This window comes from Malania oleifera, chromosome 13 (assembly GCF_029873635.1).
Source record: "Malania oleifera isolate guangnan ecotype guangnan chromosome 13, ASM2987363v1, whole genome shotgun sequence".
NCBI classification, from domain to species: domain Eukaryota; kingdom Viridiplantae; phylum Streptophyta; class Magnoliopsida; order Santalales; family Ximeniaceae; genus Malania; species Malania oleifera.
Window position 1 is genome coordinate 77,003,701 of NC_080429.1, and position 23,228 is coordinate 77,026,928.

General features: G+C 37.6%; 1 protein-coding gene across 3 annotated transcripts in view; it reads left to right on the top strand.

Moving 5' to 3' along the window:
* LOC131146345 (uncharacterized) overlaps positions 1–23,228 on the top strand; it is a 67,434-nt gene that overhangs the window by 9,155 nt on the left and 35,051 nt on the right. For all 3 annotated transcript variants that reach the window (XM_058095908.1, XM_058095910.1, XM_058095909.1), the window contains exons 4-5: positions 9,044–9,243; positions 14,704–14,814. In XM_058095908.1, the coding sequence (XP_057951891.1) occupies positions 9,044–9,243; positions 14,704–14,813 (310 nt within the window). In that variant the 3' untranslated portion in view covers position 14,814. The remainder of the gene's footprint in view (positions 1–9,043; positions 9,244–14,703; positions 14,815–23,228) is intronic.

Genomic DNA, 23,228 nt, shown 5'->3' on the forward strand with positions numbered 1-23,228 from the left:
CAAAGATGATGACTAGACCGAATTGGAGATGAAGACGGTCAGCACAATTCGATTGTGTCTGGCAAATGAAGTCAAATATTTGGTGTTAGGTGAAACCTCACCGATGGAGCTCTGGAAGAAATTGAAGCAAAGATATATGTTGAAGTCCCTTACCAATAAGTTGTTTCTGAAGAAGAAACTTTATCAAATCCGAATGAACGAGGGAAGTAGTCTTTTTTATCACATAAATGATTACAACAAGATTTTGACCTAGTTGTTGAGCCCCGGCGTAAAAATTGATGAAAAGGATAAGGCATTTCTACTTTTGTCGTCTCTACCAGCTTCATTTGATGGTCTGGTAACTGCATTGCTCGTGGGGAAGGATACCTTGAAGTTAGATGATGTGATGGCATCTCTTCAAGATTCTGAGACGTTAAGAAAGCCGATTGTGACTTCTCATGAGCAAGCTTTGGTGGCTAATAGTGAGAGACAAGGAAGAAGCAAAGATCGAAATCTCGGAGGTAAACAATGGCGTTCAAAATCAGGAGGACGAGATACGAGCGAGGTCGTAGGTTGTTGGTGTGATAAAAAGCGGCACTTCAAGAGGGACTGTGAAGATCGAAAACGATACGAAGAAGAAAAGAAGACACGAGATGGTGTCAATGTATCAGAGTGAAATTAGGAATAGCTTCCCAAGAGGGTGGGTGAATTGGCTTTTAAAATTTTCTTTTTAATTCCTTTTTAGAATTCTTAAACTTATTTTATTTCTTTTAACCAATTCGTGACTGATTTGTTTATTTTGTTAAGCACTCAAGAACTTAGTTTCTTTACTTAATTTTTAACCATACAAACATCAATCATTCAACCAAACCAATCAACTAAAATTAGAAAGTAAACAAACAAGCCAATACACAACTCTTATGTAATATAACAACTCAAGAAGATGGTTGTTTGTTTATATTTGCCAAATTTGAACCAGGCCCTGTAGTGAATGAGACTTTATGCTTGCTGATGTAAAGCCCTGTATAGATGAATCAAATCACTCTTTCCAAATATTTAGAACTCAAATAAACTCTTGGTAAATTTATCTTTGGGATGTTAACCAAGTAACGTACTCCTGTAAGGTTTCCGCAAGATATGGTGTAACCAACGTGCTCCTTGTTGGTTTCCGCAACCCAAATCAAAATTAAACCTTAAGTTTGTTTGATTTCCAAATATATGTAGTTTATATGATTTTCAAATTTAAACCATCTACGCAATTTAATTATGCACTGAAAATAAAGAATAGGGAAAGAGAGATTGAGACGGAGATTTTTACGAGGTTCGGCTTATACCCAGCTTATGTCCTCGCCTTTGGCAAACCACCAAAGGATTCACTAAACCTGTTCCGTTGACGGGTGGAACAAAACCTGATTACAAGTGATACCCCACACTCAAACACTCCTTCACTAGGCTAGAGCCCGCCTCTCCAAACGATGTCTCCTCGTTCGGTCACTCCTTTAGGCTAGAGCCCGCCTCTCTAAGCAATATCCCCTTGCTTAGCCAACGTCCAAACAATCCTTGGAACGTCAAAGAACTACAAGAAAACAAGATATAATCTGTGTACAAGTATACTCTTTCAAAGAGCAAGTTAGTACAATTTCAGCACTATATACTTGAATGTAAAATATCAATATGAAATACAATGAAGCTCAAGTGTACAATTCACCAATATCCTTCTTAGATGAGGATTAGCAGTAGGAATTTAGTGGAGGAAGGATTAGCACTTCAGAATATCTTAGCAAAAGAGATTTGCAATGAGTGAGCAAGAGAACTTTGGAGGAACAAGAGTGTTTTCAGCTTCTCAAAACAGATTTTTCAATTCTTGGATGTATTTTGATTTGCAAAACCATGTATTTATAGGCTTTCAAACTTGTTTTCATGTTGCAAAAGTTTCCTTAGAGAGTTTCCCAAGTTATTAGAAAAATTGGAGCTCAAAACGGCTATATTTTAAAATATTAGAATTAAAAAATTTGCCCATTGAACAGTGTTCAGACATCTGAAGTTGCGAGTTCAGACATCTGAACTGCTACTGCCTTCTTTATATTCTGTCTAGAAAATCTTCAGACGTCTGAGGTCGTTCTGTGTGCTGTTCAGTCATCTGAAGTCCCTACCATGAACAGTGTTCAGATGTCTGACAGCAGCGACCCTGTTTCAGTGTTTTGACCATAACTTTTTCTGTATAACTCCAAATTAGGTGTTCTTGGTGTCAAAAGAAAGCTAAGAGAAAATCCTACAACTTTCATATTGAACACTTTTTAAAATAATGAGTTTTAGATAGAGAAACATTCATCTTAATGCGGCTGTATAAAAACTGACAGCAATTGGAAAAACTCTTTTTGATGCTCTTCATTTCAAAAATGATTCTAACCTTTTTAAAATAATTTTTGACTTTATAAAAATATTTTCCAGATATTTTAAAAGGTATTTAGGTCTCAGAAGTTAACCTAAGAGTTCCAAAATATTTCAAACGATATTTTAAACATTAAAGTACTTACATGAAAACTTCTAAAACCTTTCTCATTTTAGGTTCTTGAATCTTCATGCTTTGTCCTTGGATTAAGTTCATCTTTTCTTCAAGCTTCCATATTCTTTGAGCTTTCTCATTTTGTCTTTCTTTGGCTCTTTTGACTTTAATATGCCTTGGCTTTCAACAACTCATTCATGTCCTCATATTCTTCAAGGTTTCATATATCATCTTTAGATCCATGCTTTGACTCTTTTAAGCTTCATTTGATCCTTGTGAGCACTTTGACCTTGCTTTCTCATATATGAGCCCTGAAATATCATTACTCACACAAATACATTAAATTTCACTTGTTTGTTAGCATCAAAACAAGATAACAAGATTTTAAGCCTTGTAAGGCCAACACGAAGCATGCCACATGGCATGTTAATGATGAGGTCCTTGTAACTGCGAGCAGCTTACATCGACAAATCAATCAAAGAAATGTGCAGTGTCGATACTACAAGAAGTACGACCATATGAAGAGGGAATGCCGAAAATTGATGAGAAAGAACATGAATGCTCATGGTAGTCCAAACGATGATGGATGGGTTTTGGACTCTGAGAGTTCAGTTCATGTTTGTTTTCTTTCAAAGAAGTTCGCAGCACTGTATCACTTGGTGATGGGTCTTCATGCGATGTCAGCGGGATTGGATCTGTGAAGTTGAAGACACATGTTGGTGATCTCCCTTAGTCGGTTGGATTTTAAGGGTTACCAAATCTCTGTCACAAGTGGAGCTATGGAGGTGACCCGATGTGACTCAATGATATTTACTGGGAAGGAGTCTCGTGGGCTATATCAGTTGATGGGAACCACAGTGGTTGGTGGTTTGACCTTGGACGATGATAGTAGCACGTTGTCAGAAACGAATAAATGAGTTTGGTTTGCCAATGAAGAAGGCAGTGCTCTTTGCATGGTTCAGACGTTTGAACCAAGCTTTGAAGATTTTCCTTGATTGAGTTCATATCAAGGTGGAGCTGCGGACTTGGGAGTTGATGCTTGCCAAGGTGGAGATTGTTAGGGTGTGGCTCGTATTGGAGTCAGCAGCCGCACCACCCAGCGGCAATCATTGACGCTGGAAACCGACGGCCACCAAACAGCTGCCTACCATGTTGAATTTGCAGCCACCTTGTATTACTTTCCCCCCTCCTATGTGTATATATACATGATGTATGTGAGTGGGGCAAGATGTAGAATTGGGTGTGGCTGTGTGTGTGTGCAGCAGAGAGCTGTGTGTGTGTGTGCTGAGAGCTGTGTTGTTGTAGAGAGGTGTGCAGTGTAGCGCAGTGTGGTGTGTTGTGCGAGGAACAGAGTGTTGTGTGAGGCAGAGTGAATCTTTGTTGAGAGAGAGAGAGAGTGGATTTGAGGGCAGTAGCCTCCTCCTCCTCCTTGTAATTCTCCCGGTTATAGTAAATTGTGAGTGCTTCCGTGGACGTAGGTCACAATGGACCGAACCACATAAATCTGGTCTTGCATTATTGTTTGCGTAACTTTGCTTGTGCGATTGTTGCTCGTAGATCCACCCCCCAACATATTTAAGGCAATGTGCATGAACAAACTCTTTATTTACAGCAATCTATTCATCTAAAGTTACCATTGCAAAACATCCAAATAGCATGCATTTGCATATATTTTTTCAATATAGCAGCCTCCCAACTAAGTGCGCACTTTATCTCAAACAAGTGCCAAATTTCAGCTTGGCCAACTACTGCTTAATGCGGAAATACCTTCGGAGGTTTAGGACCTTTCAGCCAAAGGGAGACACAATCCCTACTTGCTCAATCCATAATATCACAGCCACAACACATGGTGCCATCTATTTCATATAATAACAATTCAACATATGCATACACAAGCTTTGACAAAGCAAGTAAAACCATCATCCTTACAAGATGAATATCTATCAAATGAAAATTTCCCAACTAAACAAGATATGCAATTATGATAACCAAAGAAAACATATATGCATTATGCAGCCATATCAAGTAATTAGTGATAACAAGCTTAAATCTTCCTCATTAGGATTCAACTTTATGCAAGTTTCTACCCTTGTTTCCTTTGAATACCCAAAGTCCCTGGGTGAATAAATGAAAATTAAAAAGAAAAAACCTACCCTGATTTTCAGCTTCTTCAACTTTTTTTTTTTTGGTAAAAGAGGGTGGCACCTCCTTTCTTAATTTTATTAATAACCCTCACTTATGGCGGAGGAATGTCGTGGAAACAAAAGGACACTTGGGGCTTACAAATAACCAATAAAACACCCCATGCATCAAACCAAACAAAAGAAGAAAACAATCCTATACCAATACCAAAAGGAAACCAACTAAACGTACCTCATATAAGCCGTACCCATCTTATCCAATCTATACAAACCTTTGATAACTCTAAGAAGTTGACTACTATTTGTAAACAAACTATTCCTCCTCATGGCACTTTGTCGAGCCAACGCATCTGCCACTTTATTCTTTCAGCTTCTTCAACTTAGTTTAAGTTTCCCTCTGAATTTCCTGTATTTTCTCTTGATTTTCTCTGAATTTCCTTGATTTTATGCAGGGTTATTATATCTTCCTCTGTCTCTCTAGAACTAGGGTTTACAGCAAGAGTTTGTGGTCTTCTTTCTTGTGTTGAGGCTGCTCTGCAGGGCTGAAAGGGTCAAGACAGCAGCTACTTGCTGCCAGCTGCTTGCCAAGTGTCTTCTTCTAGGCTGGAAACATGGCACGACTGCAGCAGCTGGTAGCAACAGGGGTCCTGCAGTGCTGCCATCTGTGTGCTAGGTTTCATCTGCTGGTTTGTAGTGCTGCCAGGTGTCACACCTGGTTTCAGCATGCCCCATCTTTTTTTTCCTCTCTCTCGCTCTCTCTCTCTCTCTCTCTCTGCCCCAACTCTTATGCTACTTGTGTTTTAGCATATCCCTCATAATTTTCTTTCATCTAAGCCCCTTCTACCACTAATAAGTGAAATGGAATTCCCAATATCAGTTGGCACAACTCAATTAATGAATAACATGGCTAGTATGAATTTGTTTAATGCAAAACAAAGCAAGTTCATGCTAATTTATTATAGTAGTTTAAATTTACCATGACCTAAAGGGTACGGTTATCACAGTAATACTGTGGCACTTCCCCTTAAGCGGGGCATGCATATTGTATGCTCCTAACTTGTTATAGATAAATTCAGCAAGCACCACCCAGGGACTTGTTTAAAAAAATCAGCTAATTGATACTCAAATTTCATCTGAGCAGTCTTGATAAGCTTCTGCAAAAGTTAATTGGACTTGGTAAACAAATCAGCTAGTATATACTCAGGCTTCATTTTAGTGGTCTTGATAAATTAGCAAAAGTTATTCTCGAACAAGGTGACAGTCAACCTCAATCTGCTTAGTCCTCCGATGAAAACTGTATTGCCTGAATATCACATATCAATTCCATTGACTAAGAATGTAGAAATCCAACTTCCTTTCTTCAACCAAATCAGTTCACATGTAGCACAACCCTTGGCCCTGTGCTCAGATTTGGCACTTGATCTTGCAACTACAGTTTGTTTCTTGCTCTTCCAAGGCACCAAATTTCCACCACAAACACGCAATATGAGCTGTGGATCTTCTGTCAGTTGGAGGCCCTCTGCAGTTTGCATTACATCAGAGTTAGAGTATGGTCATGACTCTCATACAAAAGACCTTTACCGGCTGTACCTTTTATATATCTCAAAATACATATAACTACATCGTTGAAGAGAGGCCAGAAACTGACTAACACTAGTGGCAAAAGACATAAAGCCTAGTGACTCAAGATAATTCAAATTTCCCACAAGTATTCAGTATTGTCCACGTTCGGCTAACATTTCATCCCCATCCATCAATTTATATATAGGATGAGTATCAATCGATTTGACTTCCAACAATCCTGTCTCATCCAACCAAAGAACGTATTTTCTTTGTGATATAACTCTTCTTGATCGTGCTACCTCAATTCCCAAGAAGTAAGTCAATGGCTCCAAATCTTTAGTATGGGACTTCACAAATTTTCTTCAGATGCTTTATGCCCAAACAATCATTGCCCATGATGACAAATCTACCTAAACAATCAGGAATTTTTTTCCTGCATCTGTATGATGATAAATTGCAACATGATGTCCTGTTCTCCCTGAAGACCAAAATCAATCACAACTTCACTAAATCTCCCCAGTCATGCACGAGGAGATTCTTTCAAGCCATATAAAGACTTTTTAAGGCAAGATACCTGTTTTGACTACCTTGAGCAATGAATTCGGGGGCAGCTGTTCCAATTTTTAACATCAAAATTGGTGTATTGACAAATGAAAATAGAATTAAGACATATAAATAGCATTAAGACATATACATAAATGCACAAATGTGATCTTAGGCACTGGTGAAAATGTATCGGAATAATTTAAACCATATACATGATTCTAGCTGTTGCCTCTAATTTATTTCTCAATCAGTTTATATTATAGTGCACACTATATACTAGCCAGTGTACACCCAAGGAGGAAGCCAAACAAATTCCCAAGTATCATTCACCTGCAAAGCAAACATTTCTTCTTTCATTGCATCTTTCCACCCAGGGTGAGACAAAGCTTCAAATACAGACCTCGGAATGGAGATGGATGGTAACACAGTAACAAAACAGTAATAGGATGGGAACAAAGATTTATAAGACTCAAAGTTAGAGATAGGTTGTTGAGTTTTAGTATTCTTATCTTTTTGAATAGCAATATGAAGGTCTATGTTAGATTGTCAGAAGAGATGGGATCTTTAACATTGAATATGTTACACCAGAAGCTGGTAGATACTTAACTTCTTTATGGTATCACTGTGTGCATGTCTGGGAGGGAAGATGATCCACATGACCAAAGGACCTAAGTGCATAAGTGCAGATGAAGACACAGAGGAACAAGGGCTAGGCAAAGAAAACAATACAGAATTTGTAAGCGAAACTTGACTAGGCAAGGTGAAGGAGTCGTCAAGGTCTTTCAGACTCAAAAATTCTGAGTAGCGCGGCCTGATCACAAAGAGCATCACATCTGCAGAGGTCAGAGAAACAATGCTAGGGGTCTAGTTTTCCAACACTAGGATTTAACTGGACACAACCAAATGCAAGTGATAACAGAAATGTTGGTTCATGAGGAAGGAGAATTGACTATGGTACTTTACATTGGAGAACTGCATCCTATTGACGAGGTGGCAAGCTGTAAGAATTACATCAGCCCAAAACTCATAGGCACACTCATTTGAAATTAGATGGTACAAGTGAGATCCAAAATGTATGTATGTGTTTGTTTTTTCTTTTTCACTCAGCAATTCAAAACATTTCAGGCACATATATTTGAAATAAGAGGGTATGATTGACATCTAAATATGTTTGTTTTCTAATTGAACTATAATTGATATACCAATAAGGCAATAATCAATAATGTTTGTGAAGTCCTTGATAAAAAAATGATAATGAGTGAGCTGTTAAAACATCAATTATAAAGGAATCATAGGAGACAAAAAGTTGTTAAATTTTAATAAAAATGATGATATTTTAGTAGGTTAATTAACACCTTAGAAGGTGAAAGGTTCATGGTATGTCCCGGAGGATAGATTATTATGAGTCGTACTTGGCATTTTTTATCACTACTGCTCTAGGAAGATGTCGACGTAGGAGGTAGATATGATACAATATGGCAGTTTTTAGAGAATGAGGATACAACATGGAGTGAATACGTTAAGCATATATTTAGGCATTATTTCCTTTTAGATGACAAATATTGAGGAAAATTAAATTTAAAATAAAATATGAGCACAAGTATCAGTTGGGTATTTTACAAAACAGTTATGCAATCATCAAGTACATTCATATTAGAGTATTGGTCCAACAACAAAAAAGAACAGCTCAAGGGCATGAAAAAAAATGATTAACAGGGAGTGGCAAACTTGCAATGGCTTTAGAGAGGGGGGCATTTTGGGGACTGGATGTCCAACTGTGCCGTGCAAGCTTGGCATCCTCTTGACTCTTAGTTTCTTGACTCTCAATTTTATTTTATTTTTTTGGGAAGTTTTGTTAACAGATTTTTTCTTTTTTGGGGGGGGAGTTCAACAAAATGCAGTGTTTTGCTGAAAGAAGTGTCCCGGACATGTCCTCCCCATATCGGGAAGCATCTCAGCCATGTCTAAAAATAAAAATAAATAAAGAAATTTCCGACACGCGTTTGACTCATGTTGGGCAGGTGTTGGCATCTGACACCTAAATATTTTTTTTATCAGAATTATTGATTTGTAAAGCAAAATCACGAATAATTGAAATTAATTGACATCAAATCTAGTTTAACAAAACTATTTAGTGCTTATTCAAATGAACATATATTATTCTTTAATCTTCAAAATATCATTTATGATTAAATTTCCCCACAATATTTGCCTATATATACGATATTATTTTCCTAAATTTCCATTAATATCATTATTGTACCTTTCTAACATAAAAAAAAAATTGGTGCTTGTGGTTCTTGTACAGGGAAATATTTACCTCCTCGTGCCTAAATTTTCAAAGGGGCATTGACAAGGAAGAAAATGATGAACTGAGGACTTTGTTGTTGGAGAAAGAGTGTCTTCAAAATGAAATCCAACTCTTGGACAGGAAAAATAATTCATTGAGAAATTCAATGCTGGCATTTATGGAAGAAATCCTTGAAGATCTCTGTAGTTCAAACTCAGGTGATATTTGTGAGCAGAATTCAATTTCAATATTTCTTGAATTCTTAAAATATGTACATCCCAATCTTACAATATATAATACAAACAAAGACTCTAAACAAGGAAACAATTTTTCTACAAAAATAATGCACAATTTTTTACATTTACTCACTTTCCTAATTTACTCAATATTGTCAAGGATACTCGGGATTTCAACACTCCCCCTCACGTTGGATCATAGATATTAGTCATATCCAACTTGCCAATGAAATCGTCAAAGTTCTGTCGTGCTAACCCTTTAGTAAAGATATCTGCAGTTTGTTCCTTGGTAGGTACATAAGTTATACAGATGATTCCTTCTTCAACCTTCTCTTTGATAAAATATCGGTCCACTTCCACATGTTTACTCCTATCATGTTGAACTGGATTGAGAGAGATATTGATGGTTGCTTTGTTGCCACAATAGAGTTTGATAGGAAATTTCACCGAAACCTGTAGCTCTTCCAAGAGTTTCCGTAACCATAGTCCTTCACATATCCCCTGTGCAACTGCTCTGAATTCAGCTTCAGCGCTACTTCAAGCCACTATATTCTGTTTTTTACTCCTCCAAGTTACCAAATTTCCCCATACAAAGGTGCAATATCTAGTGGTTGACCTTCTGTCTTCTGCCGATCCTGCCCAATCCGCGTCTGTGAAGATTTCGACTTCCTTGCTTTCACATTTTTTAAAGAAGATTCCCTTGCTTGGAGAACCCTTGAGGTACCTGAGGACCTTATACACAACATCTACATGAGTCTTTCTCGTTGAATGCATATGTTGACTTAAAACACTTACCGCAAATGCAATGTCAGTTCTAGTGTGTGATAAGTAAATTAGTTTACCAACCAATCTCTGATACCTTTCTCTTTCAACTAGTATTCCACATTCTTCAACCCTCTTACTGCTTCAATTAGGGTTTCACTAGTTTTGCATCCAAGCATGTCAATTTTGGTTAGAAGATCAAGGATATACTTTCACTGAGAGACACTGATACCTTTCTTTGATCTAGCAATTTCCATTCCTAAGAAGTATCACATTTGTCCCAGGTCTTTAACTTCAAATTCAGCTGCTAAGACTTTCTTTAATCTTTCCATCTCCACTATATTATCTCCGGTTAGAATTATATCATCAACATCTACTATCAGAATTGTTTTCTTACCATTTTCAGACTGTTTGAAAAACATAGTGTGATCTAATTTCTCTTGTCGATATCCCTAATTTTTAATTACCTTTGCAAATCTGTCAAACCATGCTCTGGGGATTACTTGAGTCCATACAAGGACTTCTTGAGTTTGCATACTCTGTTTTCTTCATCTTTCTTACTGAATCCTGGTGGTATAGTCATGTAGACTTCTTCTTCTAGCTCACCATTTAGAAATGCATTTTTAATGTCTAGTTGCTGTAGTGGCCAATCTAAGTTAGCTGCTAATGACCGAAGTACCCAAACTGTGTTTAGTTTTGCCACTGGTGCAAATGTCTCCGTGTAGTCAATGCTGTAAGTCTGTGTAAATCCTTTTGCAACGAGTTTGGCTTTATATCGTTCAATTGTCCCATCAGCTCTATATTTCACTGTGAAAACCCATTTGCAGCCAACTGGTTTCTTTCCACTCGACAAGTTCATAACATTCCAAGTATCATTTTTTTCAAGAGCCCACATTTCTTCCATAACGGCTTCTCTCTATTCAAGACTTTCCAGAGCTTCCTGAATATCTTTTGGAATTTTTATTCTGTCAAGGTTAGAGGTAAAAGTACGATACCCTGTAGATAGAGTTTTATAGTACATGTATTTTGACCAGGGATATAGAGTACATGACCTAGTTTGTTTTCTGACTACAATGGGTAAATTTATGCCATCAGATGTAGACTTATCAGAAGAAAGCTCATGATCATTGATTACCTGATCAAGACTGGGCGTTGACTCATGGTTGCTCGGAGCTATCACCGGTTCCAACTCTTTTGGTGCCCAGGTATGAGATTCTCCCTATGCTTTGTTTTTGGCTTTCTGGAGTAAACAAGTATTTCCTTTTGTTTTTCTGCATCTCCCCCTGAGTTTAAGTGATCATTTGTATGTGGTAGGTTAGGACATGCAATGGGAGACGCAATAGTTGGTTTAGGGAATGAAGCAATGGAAGACTCATTAGATGGCATAGATTAGTGGTAAAGAAATCAAAGAACCGATCTTCACTCCACTTCTCCCCCTGAAGAGAGTGCTTCTGGAAATAAGGAGTGGTTTAAAAAAAAAAAGTGACATCAAGGCTAACAAACATTTTTTTGGAGACTGGGTCATAACATTTGTAGCCTTTCTGGGTAGGAGAGTAACCAATAAAGACGCATTTAATAGCACGAGGTTCCAATTTATCTCGGTTGTGAGCATGAACATGAACAAATGCAGTACATCCAAAGATTTTCAAAGGAAGACTGGAGTGGGTCGAGAGGTAGGAAAATATTCCTGGAATTTTTGGAGAGGAGTTGTAAAGGAAAGAACTCGACTCGGCATTCGATTATGAGATGTGTAGCTGTTAAGATAGCATCGCCCCAAAAGTAGTTCTTCATATTTGTAGTGAACATCAATGCCCAAGCTACTTCAAGTATATGTCTATTTTTTCGTTCAGCGACCCCATTTTGTTGAGGGGTATCCACACAAGAACTCTGATGTACAATTCCACTTTCTTGAAGATAATTTCCCAAAATATCATTAAAATATTATGTACCATTATCAGTACGTAGAATTTGAATGTGAGTTTGAAATTGTGTTTGAATCATGGAGTGAAAACTGACAAAAATATACCGGACTTCAGTTTTATCTTTCAACAAGTAGACCCAACAAATACGAGTATAATCATCAATAAAGGTAACAAACCATTTTGTATGAGTGTGATTGGGGGAGCGTGAGTGTCCCCACAAATCACTGTGAATCATAGTGAATGGGTGGGATGGTTTGTATGTCGATTTTGGGAAAGAATTACGCTGGTGTTTTGCAAGCTCGCAAACTTCACATTGAAAATCAGAAGACGTTTTATTTAAACAAATAGAAGGAAATAACGTCTTAAATATTGAAATTTTGGGTGACCCATCCTAGAATGCCATAACAAAAGCTCCTTATCTCTAGAAAAAGATGCAGAATCACAAATTGCAGTATTACATTGTTCACTCGTATTTGCCTCCTCAAAGTAGTAGAGTCCATCACACGCCTTAGCACTGCCAATCGTCTTTCTCGATGATAGGTCCTAGAAAACACAATGAGATGAAACAAATTTAGTAGAGCAATTTGAATCTTTTGTCAACTGGCTAATGGATAACAAGTTGCAAGATAGCTTACGAACATATAGGACAGATTTTAAAGTTATAGAATCCGATATGTGAATACTTCCTTTGCTAGCAACAGGTGATAGAGATCCATCTGCAATTTTTACTTTCAGATTTCCAGTATATGGTGAATAGGATGAGAACAATTGATAAGAGTCAGTCATATGATTAGATGCACCCGAGTCAATTATCCATGGTGCTTTGTAATGGGATATAGTATTTAGGGCTGACAAAAAATTACCTTGGTGAGCTAGAGAACCAGTGGAAGACTCGCCGCCAGTGGAAAACTCGCCCGATGTTTGAATTGAGGAAAACATTTTATATAGCTGATCCAACTACTCAGGATTGAATACACCACTTGGAGTGGTATTATTGGTTTTTTCACCTTGTGATTTTTCAATTGAACTATCAATAATAGCCTGATACCCACGATATTTTTGATATTGTCTCAGCTTCCAATATGCAAGCTTTCCATGAATCTCCCAACAGGCATGTTTTGAATGACCTCGCTTTTGACAGTGCTCGCACTATATTTTACCTTTTTATGATCTTTGCTTGGATCCCGCAAGGCCTTTTGATATAAGGACTGAGACATTAGGCCCATTGGGATTTAGCCCATTCCCATTTGTACTCAGATTTTGGACGAACAGGTCCGGCCCGATACGATCTCCTTGGGGCCTCAGCATCACTCGTCTCCCACTCACCTCCCTCCTTACCTCGGCGAATACTTCTCGGGTTGAAGGTAGAGGTCGCCGACAGAGGATTTGTCCCCGCATGTTGTCCAAATCTCGATTGAGGCCGGCCAAGAACTCGAAGACCCGTTCGTTTTCTAGCCTCCTCCTGTATCGCGTGCTATCGCTAGAGCACTCCCATTCCTCTTTGACGCTCAAATCGAGCTCCTGTCAGAGATGGGTCATCTCCATGACATACTCCGTGACATCTCTATCGCCTTGCCTCATCTGCCACAACTGGGTTTTGATTTTGAAGATTTGCAAATAACTTTTGACATCAGAGTAGGTTTCACGAATGGCGTCCCAGACATCCTTTGCCGTAAGCAAGAAAAGGTAGATTTTTTTGGTTGCCAGCTTCATCGAGTTGGCAAGCCAAGCCGTGACCATGGAGTTTTCGGACCTCCATTTTTGCAAGGCGACAGCATCGGTAGGGTCTGGTCTCCTCCATTCGCCTATAAGGTAACCCAATTTCCCTTTTCCTTCAATCCCCAATTTTATAGATTGAGCCCATTCACGGAAGTCTTTTCCGTTCAATTTCTCCACTGAGAGTGGAAAGGCTGTATTGTCCAATCCATTCAAACCCCCAGCAGATGTAGCCTCCAAATCCCCGTCGGGTTTTCCAGAAGAGGTTGACCCTCTATTGGTGCTGCTGGCCATCATTAGCTAAGGTTGAGAAACCCTAGCTCTGATACCATGTGAGCGGAATTCAATTTCAATATTTCTTGAATTCTTAAAATATGTACATCCCAATCTTACAATATATAATACAAACAAAGACTCTAAACAAGGAAACAATCTCCCTACAGAATAATACACAATTTTCTACATTTACTCACTTTCCTAATTTACTCAATATTGTCAAGGATACTCGAGATTTCAACAAAACCTAACTCTTATTCCTTTTATCTTTCCTTAGAATTGGTTAGTGTAATGATCTTTTTGATGAAAAATTGATTCTAGGTATGTTCTAATGCATGTTGGTCACAGTTTTTTTAACTGGCAATTAAATTAGTGCATTCCAATTTGCACCACGTGTCATTGTAGCAGCAATGAGAATGATTGACATGAACTATAGAAGTCTTTTTTTTTTTTCCCCAAAAAAAATTTGGATTAGTGTATTCCAATTTGCACCACGTGTCATCGTAGCAGCAATGAGAATGATTGACAAGAACTGCAGAAGTCTTTTTTTTTTCCCAAAAAAAATTTGGAAATGTATGTACTTGTTCCTTCACTTCAAATTTGTTTCATAAATGGAGAAACTTTCTATTTTTCCTTATTCTATTTGTAAGATTTATTTTTATTTTTGGATATCTGAACATTATATTTAAACTTTTATAAGCTAAATATTGTGGAACTTGTTAGAAAACTGAGGTTGATTTAATAATGCAAGTGTTCGTTAATGCAGCTTTATATACTAAGATAGGCGCTGGGAATTGGGAGAATGAGAAACTGCAAAAGGATATTGATGAGTTAAAGACTACACTAATTTCAATTATCTCAACACATGATGACTAAGGTAAATTTTTCTCTTGGTTTAAATGATTGATTTATTGTTATTTTTTTCATGTTCTAGTTCTATTTTCATTTTTTTAACTAGAACCTCAATCTCTTTCTATTATGTTCTAATGATACATGCATATATATATGTGTGTATATATATATATATATATATATATATATATGTAGGTGGGCAAGAAAAACCAAACAAAACCGAATAGAAAAATTGGTTAACCATTTTTTGGCTTCAGTTTTGGTTCAGAATTTTTAATTTTTCCAATTATTGGTTTGGTTTTGGTTCAGCCCATCAATAACCACAATTAACCAAACGGAACCAATATACTATAAATATATAAAAAAATTATTATTGTATATAATATTATATAACATTTCAATAATTTAAAATTGAAAAAAAAAATTGTATTGCACTAGGATTGATGCTTAAATTTTAATTTTGAATGTTTTAAATTTATGTGGACTATTATGAAAGAAAAAATGTTATTTGTAGTGATTTTAAAATTTTAAACTATACTTAACGGTTCGGTTTAGTTAACCATTGGATATTGGTCTAAAAATCGGTTAACTGAATTTCAGTTGACTATTTTAAATAGTTTGGTTTTGGATCATATTTTCTGGCGACTTGGAACTTCAGTTCAGGGGTTATGGTTTGGTTAATCGAACCATGCCCACTATTAATATATATATATTCAATGGATCTTGTCTTGTTGCTGAACGGAGCTTGTTTGATTCTCTTTGATAATGTTGAATAAATTAGAATTTAAGATGCATGTAGTGTGAAGTTTCTCAATTGTATCGTCATTCTATCTTATATAAGCTCAATGCTTATTTGTTGCATAAATGTTCAATATAAGAAGTTGTGTTTGCATTTGAGGTATGAAATTTGCATTTGATGTATGACATGTTTATTATAAATTTACTTTAGATAAATAAGGTAGATGAACTACTGGGTGATTCAATATTCATATCTAGTATGGCGCAGCTTCATATCATATATTGGGACCTGTAATTGAAGTAGCCTTTTAAGCTTCAGTGTTCCAAATTTGTTGGAGTAACATGGAACCTTAGGGTTGGGGTTACTTCAACATGGTGTTTTTCCCATTGTATGAGGAATTCCTTGATTTCTTGAATGTGAATGCTCTTATTCACCTTTGCCTTATCTGTGGATCCTTAACTTGGTCTAATTCAAGAAACAATCCTTCCCTTTTTAGGATTGACAGATTCTTGGGGTGGATTCAGAGGAACATACCTCAAAGTAACTCAAAAGCTTATCTCTAAATCTTTATCTAATATCCTTGTGGATATGAGAGGACTCCACTGGGCCTCAACCCATTCTGATTCAAGAAAATGGGCATAAACATTGGGTTTCAAAAAAATTATCAAGTTGTTGTGGTTTAATCTTCAAGTAGAGAGATTTGCAAGCCATGTGATTGCTGCCAAGTTAAAGGGGCTGAAAGATATTCTAAAATGTTAGAACAGTATTCATGTTAGGAAATAGTTATGAGAGATCTAAGGTAGTGTTTGGGAGCAAGGATTTCACACTTTGGATTTGGATTTATGTGGATTGGGGTGAAACTCCATACAATTTTATATTGTGTTTTGTCCAAATCCACACAACTCCAAATCCAAGGCTTGAAATCCAAGCTCCCAAACGCAAGTAAAAAATTTTGATGACAAAGAGGTGAACACAGGCATTTCTATCAAGTAAAAGAAGAATTAACTGAGAAAAGAATTGTTTAAAATTAAACATGTGGCAGAGATTGCTTGGAGACAAAAATATAGGGCTCTCTGGCTCATGGATGGGAACAGGAATAAAATTTCCCCCTTTGAACAGCAAATATGCATAGGAGATTTGACACTTAGAATAAGGTTGGGATTGATGGAGAGGATGTTGAAGAGGAAGGAGATATCAAGGCAGGCATTTGCCAAGATAACTAGATCACAAGAAATTACGCATTGATACTTCTTATTAGAGGAATCCAAAGCAGTTTTCAATGTGCATATTTTGGTCTGAATATGCCCAAAAAAACTTCCTTCATTTCATGGGATATTGCTCGCCACAACTCAAACATATTCAAATTAAGGTTACATGTGTAATTTTGTATTTTTTTTTTTAAAAGCACCTTGAAGGCGGCAGGTTTAACTGCCCTCTTATTATTTTCATCATATACCAGTGCCTTAATTCAAGGCTCTTTTTTGAACAGAAATAAACAGAGTAAATATTTTCCTTATCTAATGCCTACTCTTGTGTGTATAAGTTTTACAAACTGTTACACATTGCACCCAAAGTCAGATAAGCACACATACTTGTGTGCTCTCCGCTTGAAATTACAAATGAATCCCTAAAAATACATATCTATTACAAACCCCCAAATGCACATAAGCCTACCATGAATGAACTAACCATTTGGGGTTAAGGACCCAACAATACATTGACTCTATAATTTGAAATTGGTCTCCAAATTGGGTTAAATTGATTCATCCAATTCCCATCCTACATCAATTCTTCCCTACTGAGAAAAAATCCGGCCTTGAATTTTTAAATGCATGAGTATCAAAAGCAACACACAACGAACTGTGTGACTATGTAAAACCGAAGGCCCTGTGAGGATACCATAAAATGTTTGTGTGGCAGGGGCAGCAAGCTCATTTTATTGGTGCAACGGTGATGTCTACAGGAAGTACAAACTTAATAAATAGAATGCAGATATTCTGCTCAGGTTCAAACTAGTCTTCCATTTGATGTTCTGCCATATCATTGACATGGTCTTGAAAATTCATCCCATTAGTCACTATAACATAGACTTCATTAATATCCTCCTCGATATGAGTATCTACCTATGACCTTAAAACTTGTGAATCAAAATTGAATTCCCTGAAGGTGCACAAGACAATCATCGATTGTGGTTTGGGCTTGATGCAATTAATGACTAACGATAATCAAGCTGCACTTGTTCTTCTTGAAGGATTATTTCCTTCATATGCAAGTTAGACTGAAGAGTGATACAAAAATTGGAAAGGGGGGAGGAATACTTGGCACACAAGGATGTTAAATCAATCAAATGAACTGTATTGGCAAAAATCGCAGCCTTCAAGTCCTGAATTCATTCCCACAAAAGGAAACTTAATGGAATATCCAAGAATTCCAAAAGTTATTGTTTATTTTATTTTATTTTTTATAAAGAGCTAAGATTAGAGAAGATCTCTTGAAGAGAACCAGATAAAGTTTTACGAGAAAGTGAACCAAATTTGCTAGAAGAGTATTGAAATTCTAGAGTTTTTTTGGGGGGATTTTAAAAACAGAAAGTGGAAAGATAAGTTTTCAAAGAAAGTGAATCAAATTTTCTAGAAGAGTATTGAAATTCTAGAGTTTTTTTGGGTTTTAAAAATAGAAAGTAGAAAGATGAGTGAAAGTGAAATTAAAACCTGAATCCCAGATCAGCAAGCTGATCCAGGGCCTGTTTCCTGTAGTAATATGCTGATGTGGCAGTTTGGTGATGGGGCAATGATGGGGATCAGCATGCCATACCTATGTCATTTTCAGATGTTGTGACACATGGACGGCCTCCTGATGTCCACATTTCCTTTGTCGACATGATGGCGCGTGGACGACCTCCCGATGTCCTCATCGGTTCATAATTGTTTGTAGATTTTGAATGGATTATTTGAAGACTTGTTTTGAAGACTGTTTAGTGTGAGAAAGACCCGAGTAGAGATGCCAAAGCAAGTCCGAGTTCAAGACCCATGTGGGCCCCACACGGTCTTGTGGGCCCCCACACAGAATTGGGCCTCCCTTTGATTTTTGTTTTATATTTAATTTGTAATCTTTTAAGACAACTTGCTTGCTTGCATATGCATGTCTTAATAAGTTGTGCGTGTTATAAGTTTTGTTAGCATTTATTGTGTCTAGTGAGTTGGAGTTGTTAGGCTTTGTGGAACCTAGTTGCGTACTTGCATTCGATCTGGATGATGACCCGACTTTTCTTTAATAAGAGATTTTTTGGGCCCATTTTGTAGCCCATTCGGAACCTTGTGTGCAGCATATAAAACGATTGTTTTTGGATGATTAGGTTAAGCCGTCACACTTTGCAAGAGAGCGAGAGAGAGAGTATTGTATTGCCGCACTCTCTGTATTTTCTTCTTGATAATAGTGAAATCCCTGCAACTCTGTGGACGTAGGGAAAATTGCCGAACCATGTAAATACTGTCTTGTGCGTGTGATTGATTTTTCTTTGGCGTGTATTCTTTCTTTATTTTGTTTCTCACAGGTTTCGAAAATTTGTTGTTAATTCCCAATAACTGGTATCAGAGCCTAGGGTTAGGTTCGAGTGGGAGTAATGGCAGAGGAAGTAGGAAAGGCGTCTGGAATAGAAAATTTTGATGGCACAGACTTTGGATTCTGGAGGATGCAGATCGAGGATTATCTCTATGGGAAGAAGTTGCATCCGCCGCTTCTAGGAGAAAAACCTGCTACTATGAAGGACGAGGAATGGACTCTCCTTGACAGACAGGTACTGGGAGTTATCATATTAACTCTGTCTATGTCTGTTGCACACAACGTTATGAAGGAGAAGACTACAGCAGATCTGATGAAGGCTTTGTCTGGCATGTATGAAAAACTGTCAGCAAATAACAAGGTACATCTGATGAAGAAACTGTTTAATTTGAAGATGGCAAATAATGCATCAATAGCACAACATCTGAATGAGTTTAACACTATCACAAATCAATTGTCATCTGTAGAAATTGATTTTGATAATGAGATTCATGCACTGATCGTTTTGGCTTCGTTGCCAAACAGTTGGGAGGCAATTAGGATATCAGTAAGCAACTCTACTAGAAAAAAAAAACTGAAGTACAATGATATACGGGATTTAATTCTGGCTGAGGAGATTCGCAGAAGAGATGCGGGTGAAACCTCAAGATCTGGTTCTGCCCTAAACCTTGAGACAAAAGGCAAAGGTAATGACCAAAATTCAGATCAGGGCAGATCGAAATCCAAAAATTATAATCAGAACAGAAGTAAATCTAGATCTGGCCAAAAAGGACAATGATGGAACTGTGGGAAAACGGATCACTTTAGGAGACAATGCAAAAGCCTTAAGAAAAAGAATGAGGATGATTATGCTAATGCTGTAACAGAAAAGGTACAGGATGCATTACTTCTTGCGGTAGATAGTCCACTTGATGATTGGATTTTGGATTCTGGAGCTTCCTTTCATACCACTTCACACCATGAAATCATACAGAACTATGTAGCAGGAGATTTTAGTAAGGTGTACTTGGCAGATGGTACAGCCTTGGATGTTGTGGGTATGGAAAACGTCCGGATGTCGTTGCCCAATGGGTCTGTTTGGTTCCTAGAGAAGGTACGACATTTTCCTAACCTGAGAAGGAATCTGCTTTCTATCGGACAACTTGATGATGAAGAGCATGCAATGTTGTTTGTTGGTGGCACTTGGAAGGTTACAAAGGGAGCCAGAGTATTGGCTCGTGGAAAGAAATCTGGTACTCTATACATGACCTCAAGTCCAAGAGACACAATTGTAGTGGTTGAAGCAAGTACTGATACAAGCTTATGGCACCGCAGACTTGGTCGCATGAGTGAGAAAGGGATGAAGATGCTATTGTCAAAAGGGAAACTACCAAAATTGAAGTCTGTTGATTTTGACTTGTGTGAAAGTTGTATCTTAGAAAAGCAGAAAGGGTGAGTTTCTTGAAAACGGGCAGGACATCAAAGGCTGAAAAATAGGAGTTAGTGCGCACAAATTTGTGGGGGCTTTCTCCCGTTGCATCCCTTGGAGGTTGAAGGTACTATGTTACTTTCATTGATGACTCAACCAGAAAGGTATGGGTCTATTTTCTGAAAAATAAATATGATGTATTTGAAACTTTTAAGAAGTTGAACGCTATGGTTGAGACAGAGATAGGTTTGAAAGTAAAGTGTTTGAGGTTAAACAATGGAGGAGAGTACATAGATGGAGGGTTCAGAGAGTATCGTGCTGCACATGGAATTAGAATGGAAAAGACCATTCCTGGGACACCATAGCAAAATGGTGTGGCTGAGCACATGAACAGAACTTTCAATGAGCGTGCTAGGAGTATGAGGTTGCATGTTGGACTATCAAAAACTTTCCGAGCTGACACTGTTAGTATTGTAGCTTACCTGATAAACCGAGGACCTTCAGTTCCTATGGAGTTCAGACTTCTTGAAGAGGTTTGGAGCGATAAAGAGGTAAAGTTTTCTCACTTAAAAGTTTTTTTTTTTTGTGTTTCTTATGTTCATATTGATTATGATGCTCATAGTAAACTTGATGCAAAGTCTAAAATATGTTATTTCATTGGCTATGGTGATGAGAAATTTGGGTATCGGTTTTGGGATGAACAAAACAAGAAAATCATCAGAAGTAGAAATGTGATATTTAATAAATAGGTTATGTACAAGGACAGGTCAACTGTAGTGTCAGATGTCACAGCGATAGATAAGAAGAAATCTGAGTTTGTTAACTTAGATGAGTTGACTGAAAGTACTACCTAGGAAAGGGGTGAAGAGGATAAGGAGAATTTAGAATCATAGGTAAATCAGAGTACACCTGTAGCTGCGGTCCGTAGATCTTCCAGAACCATTAGACCTCCACAACGTTATTCACCTGCTCTAAATTATCTCCTGTTAACTGATGGCGGTGAGCCAGAGTGTTATGATGAAGCCTTGTAGGATGCAAATTCAAGCAAGTGGGAGTTAGCCATGAAGGATGAGATGGATTCCTTGTTGGGGAATCAGATATGAGAACTGACTGAATTGCCAATAAGGAAAAAGGCTTTGCACAACAAGTGGGTATACAAAATAAAGAATGAACATGATGGTAGCAAGCGTTACAAAACCAGATTAGTTGTCAAAGGGTTCCAGCAGAAGGAGGGCATTGACTTCACAAAAATATTTTCGCCAGTTGTGAAGATGTTGACAATTAGACTAGTATTGGGAATGGTGGCTGCATAAAATCTACATCTTGAGCAGTCAGATGTGAAAACGACATTCCTTCATGGTGACTTAGAGGAAGACATTTACATGATTCAGCCAGAAGGGTTCATTGTACAGGGACAAGAGAATTTAGTCTGCAAATTGAGAAAGAGATTGTATGGTCTAAAACAAGCTCCAAGATAGTGGTATAAGAAATTTGACAGTTTTATGCACAAAATTGGGTTCAAGAGATGTGAAGTTGATCACTGTTGTTATGTTAAGTTCTTTGACAATTCTTACATCATTTTACTGTTATATGTAGATGATATGCTCATTGCAGGGTCTAGCATTGAGGTGATTAATAATCTGAAGAAGCAATTATCAAAACAGTTTGCAATGAAGGATTTGGGAGCTGCAAAGCAAATCCTTGGAATGAGAATCATTTGAGACAAGGCTAATAGTACATTGAAACTTTCATAATTAGAGTATGTGAAGAAAATTCTCAGCAGGTTCAACATGAATGAAGCTAAACCAGTGAGCACACCCTTGGGTAGTCATTTCAAACTAAGTAAAGAACAGTCACCAAAGACAGGAGAAGAAAGGGACCATATGAGCAAGGTGCCCTATGCTTCAGCTATTGGCAGCTTGATGTATGTTATGGTGTGTATAAGGCTAAACATTGCACATGCAATGGGAGTTGTGAGCAGATTCATGAGTAGGCCAGGAAAGCAGCATTGAGAGGCAGTCAAGTGGATTCTGAGATATCTGAGGGGTTCATTAGATACATGTCTTTGCTTCACAGGTTCAAGTTTGAAACTGTAGGGTTATGTAGACACTGATTTTGCTGGTGATAATGATAGTAGAAAGAGTACTACTGGGTTTGTATTTACTCTGGGTGGTACAGCTATATCTTGGGTTTCAAATCTGCAAAAGATTGTTACTTTGTCTACTACAGAAGTTGAGAATGTTGCACAACTGAAGCTGGAAAGGAGATGATTTGGCTACATGGTTTCTTAGACGAATTGGGTAAGAAGCAGAAGATGGGCATTCTACATAGTGACAGTCAGAGTGCAATTTTTCTTACTAAAAAATCGGCTTTTCATTCAAAGTCGAAGCATATACTGAAAAAATACCACTTTATCCGTTACCTTGTTGAGGATAAGCTGGTAATACTTGAGAAGATCTGTGGATCTAAGAAACCGGCAGACATGTTGACCAAGGGTGTCACTATTGAGAAGTTGAAGCTGTGTGCAGCTTCAGTTGGTCTTCTAGCTTGAGGACAGGAGGATGAGTTGCAGGGATGAGGGATTGTTCATTTGGAGGATTGCGGTTGATATTGGTGATTGAACTAGTCTGCAAGTGGGAGATTTGTTGGGCTTTGTGGAGCCTAGTTGTGTACTTGCGTTTGATCTGGATGATGACCCGACTTTTCTTTAATGAGAGATTTTTTGGGCCCA